General features: G+C 30.9%; 1 protein-coding gene across 1 annotated transcript in view; it reads right to left on the bottom strand.

The window, feature by feature from the left end:
* The window catches only part of LOC131068254 (uncharacterized), a 74171-nt gene extending 57808 nt beyond the window's left edge, over positions 1 to 16363 (bottom strand). The window contains exons 1-2 of the mRNA XM_059214651.1: positions 16087 to 16363; positions 15052 to 15154 (exon numbers count right to left, since the gene is read on the bottom strand). Coding sequence (XP_059070634.1) covers positions 15052 to 15154; positions 16087 to 16162 — 179 coding nt within the window. The 5' untranslated portion in view covers positions 16163 to 16363. The remainder of the gene's footprint in view (positions 1 to 15051; positions 15155 to 16086) is intronic.
* Between the last annotated feature and the right edge of the window lie 945 nt (positions 16364 to 17308).

Raw genomic sequence — 17308 nt, 5'->3', positions numbered from 1 at the left:
CGAGAGGTGTGGCTTAAGTGTTGGAAATAAGCCACACTCGGACCGACAATGGATTGGTCCAAGAGGGGCTAATAGCTCAGTGGTAGAGCACTCCAGCAGCGTATGGAAGGTCCTAGGTTCAAGTCCTAGCTGGTCCATGTCTCAACACTGATTACCTCATAACTAAAACTAAATTAAAAGCTCCAAGAGGAAACTCATTTAAATACTCCAAGATCCCTCCATGGCAACACACTATCTACATCATCAATAAATCATGAAGATAAACATCTTTAGTCAATAAAAGTAAAGATGTCATCAGTAAATTCTTATTGCTCTCATAAGGTAGCATCATGAACTCCTCATGACACCAACAACCACTATAGAATATCATCTGCCACAAAGTGATAGATCCACATCACAAAGCTCCTACTAAAGGTGGTCCCAATATACACATGGCACTATGATATACATCTCCTAACTAATGATCACCATGACCCTCATAGCAAAGAACATGGTTGCAACACTAGCATATCTTAGAGTAGAAACATGATCTCTAACCAAGAACATAGAACCATGCGATTGCAAAAGCTCCCATTGAACCATGATCTAGAGCCTCTTCATACCGCCATAGTTGGCAATAGCAATAGGTTTGAAAGTACATCTATCTCAAGTACTCCAAACACTAGTATGCCTCACTACAATGAATATACCAATGCACCAAGGTCATTGATAGGATAATCTAATAAAATCCATACCGAAAACCCATAAATTGTATGCATGCGATATAGAATGGCCAATGCTTTGACTAGGAATGAAAGAAATGAGGAAAACATATATCTCAGATAATGTAGTAGGTAAAATTAACACTACATTAGTAACATGCAAAATTGAGACAATTGTAGATACATTGTAGGTTCTCCATGACTCAAACACTAGGTGATGTAGTCAAAATTGAGGTTCTTACCAAGCTACCCAAATTTGCAGCCTTAACATGTCCAATCCACATTTCAATCTTCATATATACATTCATACAATAAAATTTCTCAAGAACAATAACATCTATGAAAGACTTCAACAACAAACATAATTTAGAATTTTTACAAACTTTCTAGGCACTTCATGCTTTCAAATCTTCACGCCTTTACTCATCTTTTGAAATTTGTGGAATTTCAAATATAAACACATCCCACACAAAGTTAGTTCAAACACACAAATTAAATACTAAAGTTAAAATAATCTTCACACAATATTAATCCAACCACACATGACGTAAACAACAAAAACACACACAATGTGAATGTGAGACTTGTTCACACAAAGCTTATTCATTTCACATATAGTTTGTTCAAACATAGATTGAAAGTGAATGCCAAAGCTAGTGCACTCTTCATAGAAATTGTAATTGAAGTTCACGCATGTGCGCACACACGCCAAAATACAAATATAATAAAGTGGTTGTCAAAGTTAAAACAAATTTCACCCGAATTTTGTTAACTTCATATATTGTTCGTTCAAACACAAACTTTAAACATATACGAAGTAAATGCGAAAGTGAATGTTCAATTTTACTATACTCTTTACACAAAGTGAATGTGAAAGTTCAAATTCAATTCATGCAACATTAGTTTATTTCATACATATTTTGTTCAAACACACACTTCACACATGAGTGAGTGCCGACTAGTAAATATTTCACAAAGTGAATGTGAAATTTTAAATATACACCCCACACAAAGTTAGTTTAAACACACACAAAGTAAATGCTAAAGTTAAAACAAGCTTCACACAACATTAGATCAACCACATATGATGTAAATACAACAAAAAACACACACAATTGAATGTGAAAAGCTAAAACACACTTCACACAAGACTTGTTAAAACACATACATACTTCACACAACTACAAAGTAAATGTACTAAAGTTTAAACATGCACTTTGTATGAAGTGTTTTGACATGAATTAAGTGCCAAATGTTGGAACATTCTTGAAAGCGATATTCAAAGTTCAAACAAACCCACCCACCCATACAAACTAACAAACAATAAGATCAAATACAACTGAATGGTAAAATAAGTCAAACACACTCCCTCTCTCTCCTTATCTCACACAGACAATGAATGCCAACAAATAATATAAGAGGATGTCAAAATTAGCTCAAACAATAAGGGGATGTCAATGTTCACCCACACTCACACAAAACCTAAAAAACAATAAGAGGACGTCAAGCTTCAAACATGTATACAAATTGAATGTCAAAGTTCAAATAGTAAATGCCTTAGTTCAAGCACACTTCCAACAAACAACTAGTGGATACTAAAGTAAGACACACTAAACAAACAAGTTTGAAAATCACTTCAAAAAATAATTAATTTATGCTAAAGGTCAAACACAAACATCATATAAATAATAAATGCAAAGAAAGCGAATGTCAAAGTATTAACATTCAATTTTAATGGATGCAAAAACACACTAAACAAACAAGTTTGAAAGTCACTTTAAATAAATAATTTTAATGTATGTCAAAGCTCAAACACAAACTTCATATAAACAATAAACAAAACCAAAGTGAATGCCAAAGTGTCAAAATTCAAACCACACTACAATAAATAATAAATGAATCATTGTTCAAACACATAGCTCACATGAACATAAAATGGATTCCCAAAATAAAACACACTAAATAGACATGTTTCAATAGCAATTGGTCATAACACAACACTAATTAAAGAAAAATATATTCATCTAAATGTATTTAGAGGCAATACTCAAAAATAAAATTTAAGTAAATTTATTTTTCTGAAGCATGTGAATGCAGAGCATGATCACATGGTGGTGAAGTATGATGAATAGGGGGCTAACATGAGAGCCAAGACTCTGGCCAATCTGTAGTTCAATTGGTATTTGGCCTCCCTAATTACCTTAATTGTCATCCTATATGTTAAAATGATGAAACATTATGGCGACAAAAATTTAGTGATGTGGAAGGCAACCGTGATATCGAGGTCGGGAACACTACCAAATATAATAGCCTAGGACAAATAAGGCCATTGGATGATTCACAAAGTTCTATAGATATGTACATGGATAGTTTGAGTCATCAAAATGGGTACTAAAAATGTGTCATAAAAATGGGTACTAAAAATAGATACAAAAAATTGTCATAAAAATCATAAAAATTGGTACAAAAAATGGGTATTAAAAAATGGGAACTTAAAATAGGTCATTAAAATCGATTATAAAAAAGTATTAAAATAGTCATTGAAATGGGTCATAAAAATAAAGACCAAAAATGAGTCAAAATGGGTATTAATAATGATTCATAAAAATGGGCACTCAAAATGCATCATAAAAATGGGTTCTAGGAATGGGTCATCAAAATGGGTTATAAAAATGAGTCATCAAAATGGGTTAAAATGGACACTAAAAATGGGTACTCAAAATGAGTCATAAAAATGGATACTGAAAATGAGATTTCAAAATGGGTACATAAAAGATCATAAAAATGAGTACTAAAAATGGGTCGTAAAAATATGTATTAAAAATGGGTCATAAAAATGAGTACTAAAAAAAAGTACTCAAAATGGATCATCAAAATGGGTCATGAATGAGTTATAAAAATTGGTTAAAAAAATGGGTCAAATGGGTCATAAAAATAGGTACTAAAAATTGGTCACAAAAATGGATCATCAAAATGAGTACAAAAAAATGGGTCATAAAAATGGATATTCAAAATGAGTACTAAAAATGAGTTATTAAAAAAGGGTGTCGAAAATGGGTACTAAAAATAGGTCATAAAAATTAGTAGAAATGGGTCATAAAAATGGGTACTTAAATGAGTCATCAAAATAGGTGCTCAATATGGGTCATCAAAATGAGTATTAAAAATAGGTAATCAAAATGGGTTATAAAAATGGGTCATCAAAATCAATAATAAAGTTGGGTTACTAAAAATAAGTACTAAAAATGGGTCGTAAATCTGGTCAAAATGGGTACTCAAAATGAATCATAAAAATAGGTACTAAAAATGGGTCATTAAAATGGATAATAAAAATGGGTACTAAAAAAGAGTTTTCAAAATGGGTCATTAAAATAGGTACTAGAAATGGATATTCAAAATGGGTACTCAAAATACGTCATAAAAATGGATTATAGAAATGAGATTAAAACAAGGGATAATAAAAATAGTTCAAAAAATAGGTTATCAAAATGGTTCATAAAAACAAGTACTAAAAATATGTCATCAAAATAGCTAATTAATATTGGCCATCAAAATGAGTTATAAAAATAGGTACCAAAAAAGAGTATCTAAAATGGGTTATCAAAGTTGATCATAAAAATGAGTCATCAAAATGGGTCCAAAAAATAAGCCATAAAAATGAATAATAAAAAATATGGGTCATAAAAATAGGTAGTCAAAATGGATAGTTAAAATGGGTCATAAAAATAAGTATTAAAATGGATCATCAAAATAGGTACTCAATATGGGTATAAAAATGGGTCATTAAAAGTGAGTCATAAAAATGAGTATTAAAATAGACCATCCAAACGAGTATTAAAAATAAACCATCAAAATGGGTATTAAAAAATGGGTCATAAAAATGGGTCAAAATGGGTATTCAAAATGGGTACTAAAAATGGGTTACAAAAATGGGTATAAAAAATGAGTCATAAAAATGGGTATTCAAAATGCATCATAAAAATGGGTAGTAAAAATTGGTCATAAAAATGGGTCAAAATGGATACTCAAACTGGGACATAAAATGGGTAGTAATAATGGGTCAAAATGGATACTCAAACTGGATCATAAAATGGGTAGTAATAATGGGTCAAAATGGATACTCAGGGTCATAAAAATAGGTACTCATAATATCGATTAAAAAAATGTACTCATAATGGGCATTGAAAAAGGTACTTAAAGTGGGTTATAAAAATGGGCACTCAAAATGGGTCATCAAAACGGGTACTAAATAAAGGTTATTAAAATGAGAAATCAAAATGGGTCATAAAAATGGATACTAAAATAGGTCATAAAAATGAGTTTTTAAAAATGAGTCATCAAAACGGGTATTAAAAAATGGTTACTTAAAATAATTCATTAAAATCAGTCATAAAAACGGGTCATCAAAATGGGTACTAAAAAAGAGTCAATAAAATAGGTACCAAAAATAAGTCATCAAAACCAGTCATACAAAACGGGTACTGAAAATGGATACTAAAATGGATATTAAAAATGAGTCATAAAAATAGGCACTCAGGACCATAAAAATGGATACTAATAATGAGTTATAAAAAACGAGTCATCAAAATGGGTACTAAAAATAGAAAATTAAAATGAATCATAAAAATTTATACTAAAAATATGTAAATGAATATATAAAATGGATCATAAAAATGGGTATTACCATAAAAATGGATACTAAGAATGAGTTATAAAAAACGAGTCATCAAAATGGGTACTAAAAATAGAAAATTAAAATGAATCATAAAAATGGATACTAAAAATATGTAAATGAATATTAAAAATGGATAATAAAAATGGGTATTAAAAAAGAGTCATGGGTACTCTAAATGAGTCATAAAAATTGGTACTAAAAATGAATCATAAAAATAAGTACTATAAAATTGATCATCAAAATAGATACTAAAATGGGTCAACAAAATGTGTGCTCAATATATTAAAATGGGTACCAAAAATAGTTCATCAAAATAGATTTTCAAAATGAGTATTAAAATGGGTCATCAAAACGGATACTAAAAATGGGTACTAAAAATAGATCATAAAAATTGGTGCTTAAAATATAAGTGTTCAAAATGGGGCAAAATGGGTCATCAAAATAAAAAATGGCCATGTTCAAACAAACAACAAAAGTGAAATCAAAGTAGTTCATACATACACACATTAAAAAAACAAATATAATAAAGTGGTTGTTAAATTTAAAACACATTTCAAACAAATTTTGTTCTTTTCACATATAGCTTGTTTAAACACACACTTCAAACATATACAAAGTAAAAGAAAAAAAAAAACTTTGATAAATAAATGTTAAAATTTACTATATTTTTTACAAAAAGTGAATGTGAAAGTTTAAATCACACATATTTTGGTCAAATTAAGTTGAAAAAGACACAAAATAAATGTTGAAGTTGAAACAATCTTCACATAAAATTAATTCAACCACACACAATATAAATACACAGTGAATGTGAAACTTAGTTGAAAAACACACAAAATAAATGTTGAAGTTGAAACAATCTTCACATAAAATTAATTCAACCACACACAATATAAATACACAATGTGAATGTGAAAAGTTAAAACACAAATGACACAAAGTTTGCCTAATTGTAATGCCAAATTGGTGCATTATTTGTACAAAGTGAAAGTGTAATTCAAACATACACACAGACCAAAATACAAATTTAATAAAGTGGTTGTCAACGTTAAAACAAATTTCAAACAAATTTTGTTTATTTCAAATGTAGTTTGTTGAAACATTCTTCAAATACATATAAAGTAAATGCAAAAGTTTAAAAATATTGATAAGTGAATGTTAAAGTTTACATTGAATACAACATTAGTTCACTTCACACATATGTGAATGCCAATTAGTACATTTTATTAAACAAAGTGAATGTGAAATTTCAAATATAAACACATCCCAAACAAAGTTAGTTCAAACACAAGCAAAACAAATGTAAATTTAAATTAAAATTCACATAAAATTAGTTCAACCACACAAAACATATATACATACAATTTGCATGTGAGAAGTTTAACACATTTCACATATAGCTTGTTCAAACATACAACACAAATGAATGCCAAAGCTAGTGCAATCTTCATACAAATTAAAAGTGAAGTTCAAACATACATTGATAAATGAATGTTAAAGTTTACCATACTCTTCAAATAAAGTGAATGTGAAAGTTCAAAACATTTCATACACCATTAGTTCACTTCATACACATTTTGTTCAAACACACACTTCATGCATAAGTGAATGTCAACTAGTAAATATCTTACACAAAGTGAATGCAAAGTTTCAAATATAAATACATCCAACACAAAGATTTCAAACACAAACAAATTAAATGCTAAAGTTGAAACAAATTTCACACAAAATTAACTCAACCACACATGATGTAAAATACAACAAAACTACAAACAATGTGAATGTGAAAAGTTAAAACACATGTCACACAAAACTTGTTGAAACACATACATACTTCACACAACTACAAAGTAAATGCACCAAAGTTTAAGCATGCACTTTCACAAACTATTTTGACATAAAGTGAGAGCCAAAAGTGAACCATTGTTCAAAACACATAGTTCACACAAACAATAAATGGATTCCCAAAATAAAACACACTAAATAGACATGTTTCAATTGCAATTGCTGATTATTATGATGTTACAAACTTTACATAAAAATAAATAAATATTCTAATGCTTAAATAATTACACTACCCTAAAAATGTTAAATCATTAAATGTGATGAAATTAAAGTTAAGAAAAATGTTAAATTTTATACAATAAAAAAAATATAAAATTAACACTAAGAAAAAATAATATAAAATTAACACAAAGACACTTCACCAAATAATTGTTTTGTATCAAACAATAAATCTATTTACATATCAATTTACAAATTACATTTTAGAGTGATCCATTTCAACAACTGATTCAAAAGCAATATTCTCTTCAATTTTAGATATTAAATACTATTACAGTCCATTGCAACATTCCAAACATTTTTAAAAAACTTTGACTATTACAATTATTATTTGACTTCAACAATTACTCTTTAAGTTTTCAAACATTTCTGAACCACATTGTCAAACACTTGAACAACATCAATCATGATTTAAATTAATATCAATTTTTCTATCAATACAATATACAACAATTAAATATACTCTTATTAAAATAAAACTAGCATAAAAAGATTGAATACGGTAACCCTAACAAAGCAAAGGTCCTACAATTCATTTTTTGTAAAAAAAAAATAGAAAAATTAAAACAATCTACATAAGAAAGAGCAACCAAACAAAAAATCGTACATCATAAAATATAAGTTTATGTAGCACTCTCTAGAAAAAAGTTTATAACTGAAATACAGAGAAAGTTTAAGTCCACTTAAACCTTTAATTGTAGTATCAACTAATTTCTTAAGAGGACCGATCCTAGAACTGATAATAATGGCCCTAGTTTATACCTCCAAAGATAGTAATGACAATGAAGTATTTGAAAACATAGTTAAAGAAGCATCCAAAATGTTTGACAAAATTACAGAGTAGTGTAAAAAGGAATAACATAACCTAAACAATTAACAAAAATAAAGTAGCTTATAAGAGGCTCTTAGCTTTGCTTGGAAATAAACATTGCTAAAAATAGAAAAAAATGATGCATGAACACCCTTCTGATTCTGATGCATGTTTTTGCCCTAAAATCTAAAGAAGCAACCACCCTTGAAAAAACACCTTTTTGAAGATGGTTGCTGGAAATATAAAATTGGATCTTTGAACCCCTCTCTGTTATTCCTTGAACATGCAAACTTTGGTTAAAAAAAATTAAAAATGGTAAATTCTAAATGACAGATCTTGTATTGAGCACTTAAACACTAACATGGAAATCCTGTTGTAGTAAGTTTGAAACACTAATATCCATAAGAAATGAGAAAGAATGAACTTTAGATCTTGAAACCCTAGTAAGTGTGTTCTCAATGAATATCTACCACTTACTCTAGTGAATAGATGCTAGGTGCACAATTTTGATGACTTGGCCATGTTTTAGCAAGCATCAAGGCAATTCCCATGGTGAATATGAGGTTGTTGTGTAGTACCCCGTTTTGATCGGACTTATTAGACTGATTTTGTGTTTCAGTTTACTATTCAGTTGGCACTTTATTGCTCGTCATTTTGCAGACGTATTTGATATTATATCATGTTTATCTGGATATTGGATGCATGAGTTACTTTCAGTATTTCAGTATTGGTGATTTCTAGTGTTTCGTGGATTATTGCTCGTACTGACATTTTACTTTATCTAGGTGATGTGTCATATATATGTTGCGTGTTTGCTATTGTATTGGATGCAAGGGGACGATTTTCCTTCACTCGTTTCGATGAGACAGGGAACGTCGCGATTCTCCTTCATCGGTGTGCGTGCCGTGTATTCTATATCTATATGCATGTATGTGTGCTTCGGTGATGCAGGATATTGCAGGTACAAGTACCGGGTAGGTACGGGGTATCGTCTCCACCTGGCTTCACAGGTCTGAGCGTGCCTTATATGTCCGATGGGAGTGGAGGAGATAGCTTTTGACCCTAGTCCTTACCTCAGTCTATTATTGTGAGTGCCGTCAGTCGGTCGTTCATCCCTTTTGTCTGAATTTCGAGTCTTTTTACTTTTCCTCGATTTGCGTGCCTTGGTGGTTCAGTTAATTATTTAAGTTTAAGTTGTCATTATTGTTGACTTGAGCGATTCATTCCTTATTATGCCTTATGTCTTGAATCAAGCGTAATTGATTAGTTATTAAATTTTAACTGTTAGTTGCTTATTTGGAAAAGAAATCGTGTTTAGATCCAACGAAAGAAATGGAATAGATTAGTTAATTGCTTTTAAATATATGCAAATTAAGTTAACTCATTGCTTTCCTATTTAGTAGAAAAATTGATTGAATTGCTACTTATGAAAATGTAATTTTCAAAAAGAGGGAATTTTTCATTTATTGTTTTGAGAAATATGAAAAAGGAAAAATAGAAAAAGAAAAGAAAGTCAATGGGGAATTTTAATGTTTTTTTTAAAATAGAAATTTTGGGCAACCTAGAAAATTAGGTTAAGAGATTTTTCTTACTAAACCATTTTGGAGGAGATTTTGGGGGTTATGCTTATTTTGGAGGAGGAGAAAGAAATTTTGGAAAATTTGCTTAAAGGGTGGATTTGGGTGTGAACTAGTTGGGATTCTTGCTGAAACATACCATTCTTGCTTGGAAGTCATAAAGGTTGGTTGAATCCTTGCTTATTGCAACAAAAAAATCCTTGCTTTCCTTCCACTTGCTGTTAATTGTTTAAAATCTTGAATTGTTTGTTTGTTATGGGTTATGGAAGAAGAATTCTACTATTTGGTTATCAAATTTAAACTTAATTTCTTCCCATGTAGTTTCCTTAACTGAATTTATATTGTTTCATCTTTGCTATGCAAGAAATTTCTTGGTTTATCATGCTGTTTGTAATTAGGAATTTTGATGGGTTTTGGTAGTGTTATGCTGGCAAAATTTTGCCAGACATTCATAAAATACCTCTCCCTAGAAATTTCCAGTTTTAAAAATGATGGTTATGAGTTAAATTTCCTTGTTCATGCTTGATTGGAAGCAAATAGATTCAATTGGGGTTTGGGGATTTAGTCTATTCCCATTTAATTAAACTTTTAAAGCAAACTGGGCTGATTTGAATGAAATATTAATGCCCCTGTTTTGTCTCAGAAGATTGGTTATTGCTGGTAAAATTGTGACTCCTTTTAAATTAATTTTGTTTGTTTGTATGTTTGATAAAATTCGATGGCTGGGAGATTAATTTTTAATTGTGTTTGACAGAGGTTTTCACCTCTGTCTGTGTCTTGAGTTTCTGTTTTTTTTAAGCCTCTGTCGTTTTTATTTGAACAGGTTTTAAATTGTTAAATTTAATAAAATTAAATTGGTTAAGTTTAAAGTTAATTGCATTGGGGGCGGTGGCGGGGAGCTGGGCTCGACCCAGCCACGCACCCCCCCTTCCCTTTTCCCTGCGTTCGCTGCAACACCCAGCGTGGGTAGCAGCAGCGCTGCTTTCCCCAAGCTGGGAGTGCAGCTCGCTGCATTTCCCAGTTTGGGAAAGGCAGCGCTTGCTGCCTGTGGGTGCGTGGGGGCCCACGGGGTGTTTAAAATTGTTTATTTTTAATGTTTTTTTTTTGTTAGTTTTAAAAAAAAAACGAAAATGTTAATTATTATGTTAGTGGTAAGTAAGATGATTAGTGTTATTGTATATTTAATATTATGTGATAAGATATTGTTATTTTAATAAAAATAATAATATGTTATCATTTAATATTAAATAACAATATTATGTTAATGGTTTTTAATAAATTCAATAAGTGTTATTTTGTGTTAGTATTAAGTAATAATATATTGTTATTTTGACAATAATGACAATATGTTATTATTTAATATTAAATAATAATAACGTGTTAAATGTAGTTTATGATGATGTTAAGATTAATTAGTAATTCTTTTGATTTAGTAATGAGGATTAATTGCTTGGTATCGTGAAAATAAATAAAATGATTTAGAGGTTAGTAGTAATGTTGGAATTAAGGAAAGTCGGATTAAATTTAATATTGGTGTTTGTTATCCAAGTATTATAAAATAATTGTATGAGGATTGTATTCGTCAAATAGATGTTATTTTGGAATTATTTTATAATAGCTTGTATACATTTGTTCAAATTGATTTAAATGTTGACTGCTCAAAGAAAGATTGTTTGTAGTGTTTTTATCATTGCAGTCTAGTCGTTTTAATGTCGTTGCATTATGTTTAAAATGGTCATTATGTTGTCGATGTTTGCCCTTGGTCAGGTGTCGTTGTTCAAACCTTGAGGAAGTGGGCTTTTATGTGTTATGTCCCTTATGGTTAACTCTGGGTTTGTGACTGTGAGTCCTACACCTGTGTTATGTCTGGATAATTTATGGTTGTTAGTCCACCATAGAGTTCTCATAGATAGTCTTATCCAGTTAGTGACCAGTAGAGAGAGTGGCTTTCGGGCGGGGGCCGCACCCAAAGTGGATGGCAGGATAACCCCTCGAAAGTCAGCTATTAAGTGATAACCTAATAATTTGTTTAGGGGGTGGGTAGTTATTAATTTAATTAAGATAATGCACCCCGTACACGGTTGAGTGCTTGTATAGGCTCAAGGTGTTTGGGAAGGCCTGGAATGGCAAACCTACCACCTTGTCTTCACGAAAGGATGGTAGGGTCCGCATGATGCTTAGATGGAGCCGGGGGTTCGGGAGAGGTTACCAGGATAACCCATGATGGGGGCTGGGACCTATGGAGACCTTCCTAGGGTAACCATGTTAAGCCATGTGATGACACTCTCTCTATAGGGTCGCTAGTGTTTTGCGAGTCGAGTCACTTGTGTACTGCGGAGTCATGTGTACTGTTGTACTTTTCTTGCTTGCTTGAGGGTCGTCTGCTATCTCCTAGCACGGTGGGGTGGTTCCATTTTGGGATCACATGGTCGGGTGGTAGTGCCACTTCCCATCGGATACCTTGTTCCTACCTTCACGCGAGGATTGGCTTCGCCGGTGCATCTTGGTTCTTGCTTCATGTAGCACTTATGTTCCTGATTTTGTACCTTGAGGCCCGTGTGGTCATTGTATCAACAACTTGTAACCTTTGTAATTTATTGTCTATGGAAGCCATGTAAATCATGGAATATTGTAATTAAAGTCATGGGATGTATATTGTTTCAATTATCTTTCCTATTTTGTATAAATGAATATTTGGAAGAATGTATGTTGTAATTCTGTAAGCCTATCTTTTGAAGATCAATTTATGAATATGAATTATTTTATCGTAATTGGCTTTCCTTAATTTAAATGGAAGATTGGATTAATATTGTGATGTGGTTTTTATTTTGAAGTAATCTTCGTTGGTAACCCTTTAGGATGTAATGTTAGTCTTCCGCTTATGTTAATTATTGAGCAAGGTTATGATTATTTCCCTTAATCTTTAAAAAAAAATTTATTGCGCCTTTTAGTTGCCTTGTTGTGTGCCATAAGAGCTTTTTTTTCCATCTTTTTGACTGGAGGAGGAACTTTCATCACTTATTGCCACCCTAACTTTTATCATTTGTTGCCAGTTTTTGACTTAACCTTTCATCATTTAATTCCAGTTTTTCACTTGAGAAGGAACTTGTGATAACTTAGCTAGGAAGAATTTTATGACCACTTCTAAATATTTAAGTTGAATTTTACTATTTCAAAACCATCCCAAGCATGCACTCTTGAGGCTTGAACTAGGTGTTTATTTTTTCGCCTGAACTCGATGATAACTAAGCCACATTTAAGGGCACAAAACACAAATTTTGGAAGACTCGAGCATTTTCAGATTTGAGTTGGAAGTTTTAGATAGCTAGGTGATGCCAAGTGCCCATTTTTAAGGTTTCAGCCAGGTGGAAAGGAGTAACAAGCTTAGTTATTTTATTCACTTTCCTTCTTTACTAATGTTGTTTCAAAGATCAAACCCCTGATATTTTCCAGGTGATGTTTTCTCCTGCATTCTGCTGCTTGTTACTGACTTCTGCACTTTCTCAGAGTTGCTCACTTATGTGACATTTACCCTTAAGCACCTATTCAAAATGCTACTTGCATGTGACATTTTTCCTTCGATTTTTTAACCTGTTAATGCCGAATCAACTACATTTCAAGGTTGATGCAATAACCTAAAGTATCTCATTTGAAAGCAACAAAGAGGGCGTTGAGGTAAGTTCTTGGTATGGTGGAACATGGAATGCAATACAGGAAAATTGATCATTTTTTCTTGATGGAATGCAATACGTGGACAATGAAGTGTATGATTTCTAGTAACAACCCAGAACAGAACAAGAAAAAGGAAAGCTAGGCAAAATCTGGAGATGTAAACTAAGTGCAACAGTAAAACTAAAATTTTCTTAACAATTGAGATCTCTTATTCTCCATTCTAGTGTCTCTTATTCTCCATTCTAGTGTTAGTGGCATCGCATTTACATGAGCACGATCTCTTTTTTATTATACATGGACTTAAAGTTTTTAAAGTTTAAAATAACTGGACTTCACCCCATTAGCGAAGTGGATTAGCCTTCTTAGCCCTGAGGTAGTTTGAAATATGGTTAAGATGACTTCTATGGTCTAGGACACCTACAAATTTATACTCAGTCAAACCTCAGTCAATCTCTGGATTTGAGTTAAGCAATCAATCAAAAGTAATATTATCAGGTCTGAAAAAACTTGACATGTTATATATTAGATATGGAAAGCTATCAAAAATTTGAAATCCAAATTCCATTTTAAAGTTGTTCAATAGATTTAGAACATTGGGTGAAGCAAGTTTTATATGGACTTTTAGATTCAAGAAATGATACAAACTTTCACATTTCATGAAATTGTAGATGTCATATTCTGAGTGAGTTACAATTAAATGCAGTGGAGTAAGTCTTGATTAAAAATGACAAGACTGCAGACTTAAATCTAAAATTTTAAATGTGACATGGTGAGCAATGTTGACCTAGTTTATAATTCTAGAGTAAAACAATTAGGATAATTTTTAGGTTATAATTAAATAAATAAAATATTAAAAAAATTAAATATAAATTATGGATGAAATACTTTAGAAATTGAGACATTATGGAGAATGGTAAGGATAATGTCAAAATTAACCATCAAAGTGATTTCTGAATGTTATGGTTAATCAAGATGCAATAAAGAATCCTTAAAAATACTGTAAAAAAGTGAAGGCAGCAATTGTGAAAGCCCTATTATTTACTCAACCTAGATTGCACTAAGCATTTATTTATTTATTTTCATCAAATTTTATAGTGCCTGTAACAAAGGTGGTGCAGAAGAGAGAGACTAGACAATTGAAAATGCAATTGATGAAACTGAATTAGAAGTATTATAAAAAAAAGTAAGACAACAATTGTAGAAGCCCTATCATTTACCCAACCTAGATCACACTAAGCATTTATTTATTTATTCTTTTTCATCAAAATTTATAGTATATGTAAGAATGATGCAGAAGGGTTTTCAGACAATTGAAAACACAGTTGATCAAAGATGATGATAAATTCATAAATTATAATCTATTTTTCAAAAATGTTTTAAGTAAAACTAAATTAAGTCAATGAAGAGATAAATATGGTAGATTATTTTCAAAAGTTTGACCTTACATTAAATAAATCTAGATCAATCAAAGCATTTAAAAATAATTGTAAAAATAAATTTCATTACTCAATTCAAATGGTGTTTATAATATACAAATTCAAATATTGGTACCTGGTATAATTCTTGATAGTTGTGATGTGTAATTCTGCTTCTTTTCTCCTCCTCCTCCTCATTATTCCCACCTCCTTATTATTCCCACTGCTTATACTGTACCCTATTGAAAAATCATCACCCATAGAGAGATAAATACCTAATACCAATTAAACTTAAAAAAAAAATCTACACATAAATTATAAGAATGCAAAAGAAAAATACATAACAAGCATATACAAATACAACTCACAGTACAAATAAAAACAGAGGCATGACAAACACAAATAGAATGGCAATCAAAGAAATAAAAAAATAAATAGAATAATAGACCAAGAAAGCAACAATATTGAATGAGAGGTAAATAGAACATTCCAAACATTCATTTAAATCATTGAAATGAATCTTGACATTGATTACCCAAGCACGCTTTAACTGACTGAAAATCAGAATAAAGGATAATTTATATCTATTATTTATGCAAAACAAGTAAAGCCAGTTTAACAATGCTATAGGTAAGAAATTGGCAACTAGATAAAGAAAGAATTAAGAAATGTCACTTTTTCTGATTAAGAATGGATGAAAATGAGATTAAGCAGAATCATGGTCATATCCAATTGTTAAGTTCTGTAAAACACTAGTCGCTACTTTCAACCCCAAACAACATAAATACAGTGCTATAACTCAAATACGTTCCATATAAAGGACAACAAGATGCACACATACCCAAATATCTATATAGAGAAAAGTAAAAGCTGTGGCAAAGTCTATTATCTATAAATGGACACAAGAATCAACACAACTGTGCATAGAGAGGAAAATGAAAATCAAAACAGCTGTGCATAGACAAGGATATGAAATTTAAAACAGCTGTCATTCTATGCAAATGTGCATACAAAACATGAATTCCAAATTGTGTCAAACTGTACGTCTCTTGAAACCCACATACAAGAAAATGTGCATCTCTAAACCCAATTGCAAAAACTCTTGATATATCCATACCAATTCCCAATTCAAGTTTAGAAGAGAATATGATCAAATGGGTGTGAATTAAACCTGGATTGCGAACTGTTCCTCCTGCTCCTGCAACATACACAGTTTGGCCAGCTCGAGACCATTTGCCCATGGTCATAATAATGTAAACAAATGAAAACAAAAAATACAAACAGAAAAAGTAAGGATCAGAAAATAAAAAAAACACATAAAGAAAATTTAAAACAAAAACTCAGAATAGAGCAAAACTCAAAACAGAGGCATGACCATGCCCAAAAATATACAACACATGAAAATCAAACAAACAAACAAAAACAAAGAAAGAACAGTCTGCGCTACTTCTCAGATAATCCGCCCATGTAAAAGAGGCGAAATCTGCTTTTTTCTAACGGTGAAATTTGTTTTTTTATAACGTTAACATAAGAAATAACAGCCATTCTCTGCATTACTAGTCTCTGAGCCGTTGGAAACGCTCCTTTGTCGGATGAGGATGAAATTTGACTGTGAATTTGAACAGTTCGTTTCAAAATCTACTTCCAAATTGTTCATTATAATTCAAATGGAAAATAATTTGAATATCCTAGAAAATTCTAAAAAACCTTGTGAATATCTTATGTTGAGACATAATTCTAATGACAATGCCTGCCTAAAATTGACCTTAAGTGATAGAGTGGGTGGCTATTTTTTTATTAAAATATAAATTTGAAAATAAGTTATGGGCAATTGAGAAAACAAAACTCATTCTTGTTTTTAATGGATTTAGCAAATAAGGACCCAATTTTTTTATAAAATATTAATTGAGGTGGCAAAAGAAAACTAAAATTTCTATGATTCAAAGACATTAACAATGAGTTGCATGGGTATCAATTAAAGTTCTAAAATACAAGAATAGTGAACTAATGAAATCAAGAATAGTTACCCAAACAATTTCATATTTAAGAAAACATAAAAAATAGATTGAAGCTCACCTAAATTATGAAAGTACCAAGGGAGTGGTAGAGTGCCCATAACAACATAAGAAGTTACCTCTACAATATCACAAAGGAAAAAAAGTTTTACAGTATCTAAGAAGTCCAAATAATAATGATGGCATGAAAAAAAATCAAGAATGGGTAGTTTGAGGAGCCTAAAATGATTACTTGGTATTAAATTTAAAAAAAAGATATAAATTCATAATTAGAGTAAATACATTTATAGAAATTAGAGAGGAGACTATATATACAATCTAGGGATAAAGCAAGCTATACTTAAATAAGAATTAACCCCTAGAAAATTCTAAAAAACC

The sequence above is a fragment of the Cryptomeria japonica genome, chromosome 11 (assembly GCF_030272615.1).
Source record: "Cryptomeria japonica chromosome 11, Sugi_1.0, whole genome shotgun sequence".
Taxonomy (NCBI): domain Eukaryota; kingdom Viridiplantae; phylum Streptophyta; class Pinopsida; order Cupressales; family Cupressaceae; genus Cryptomeria; species Cryptomeria japonica.
The sequence above is the reverse complement of the archived record's forward strand: the minus strand, read 5'-3'. Positions and strand labels throughout refer to the sequence as shown.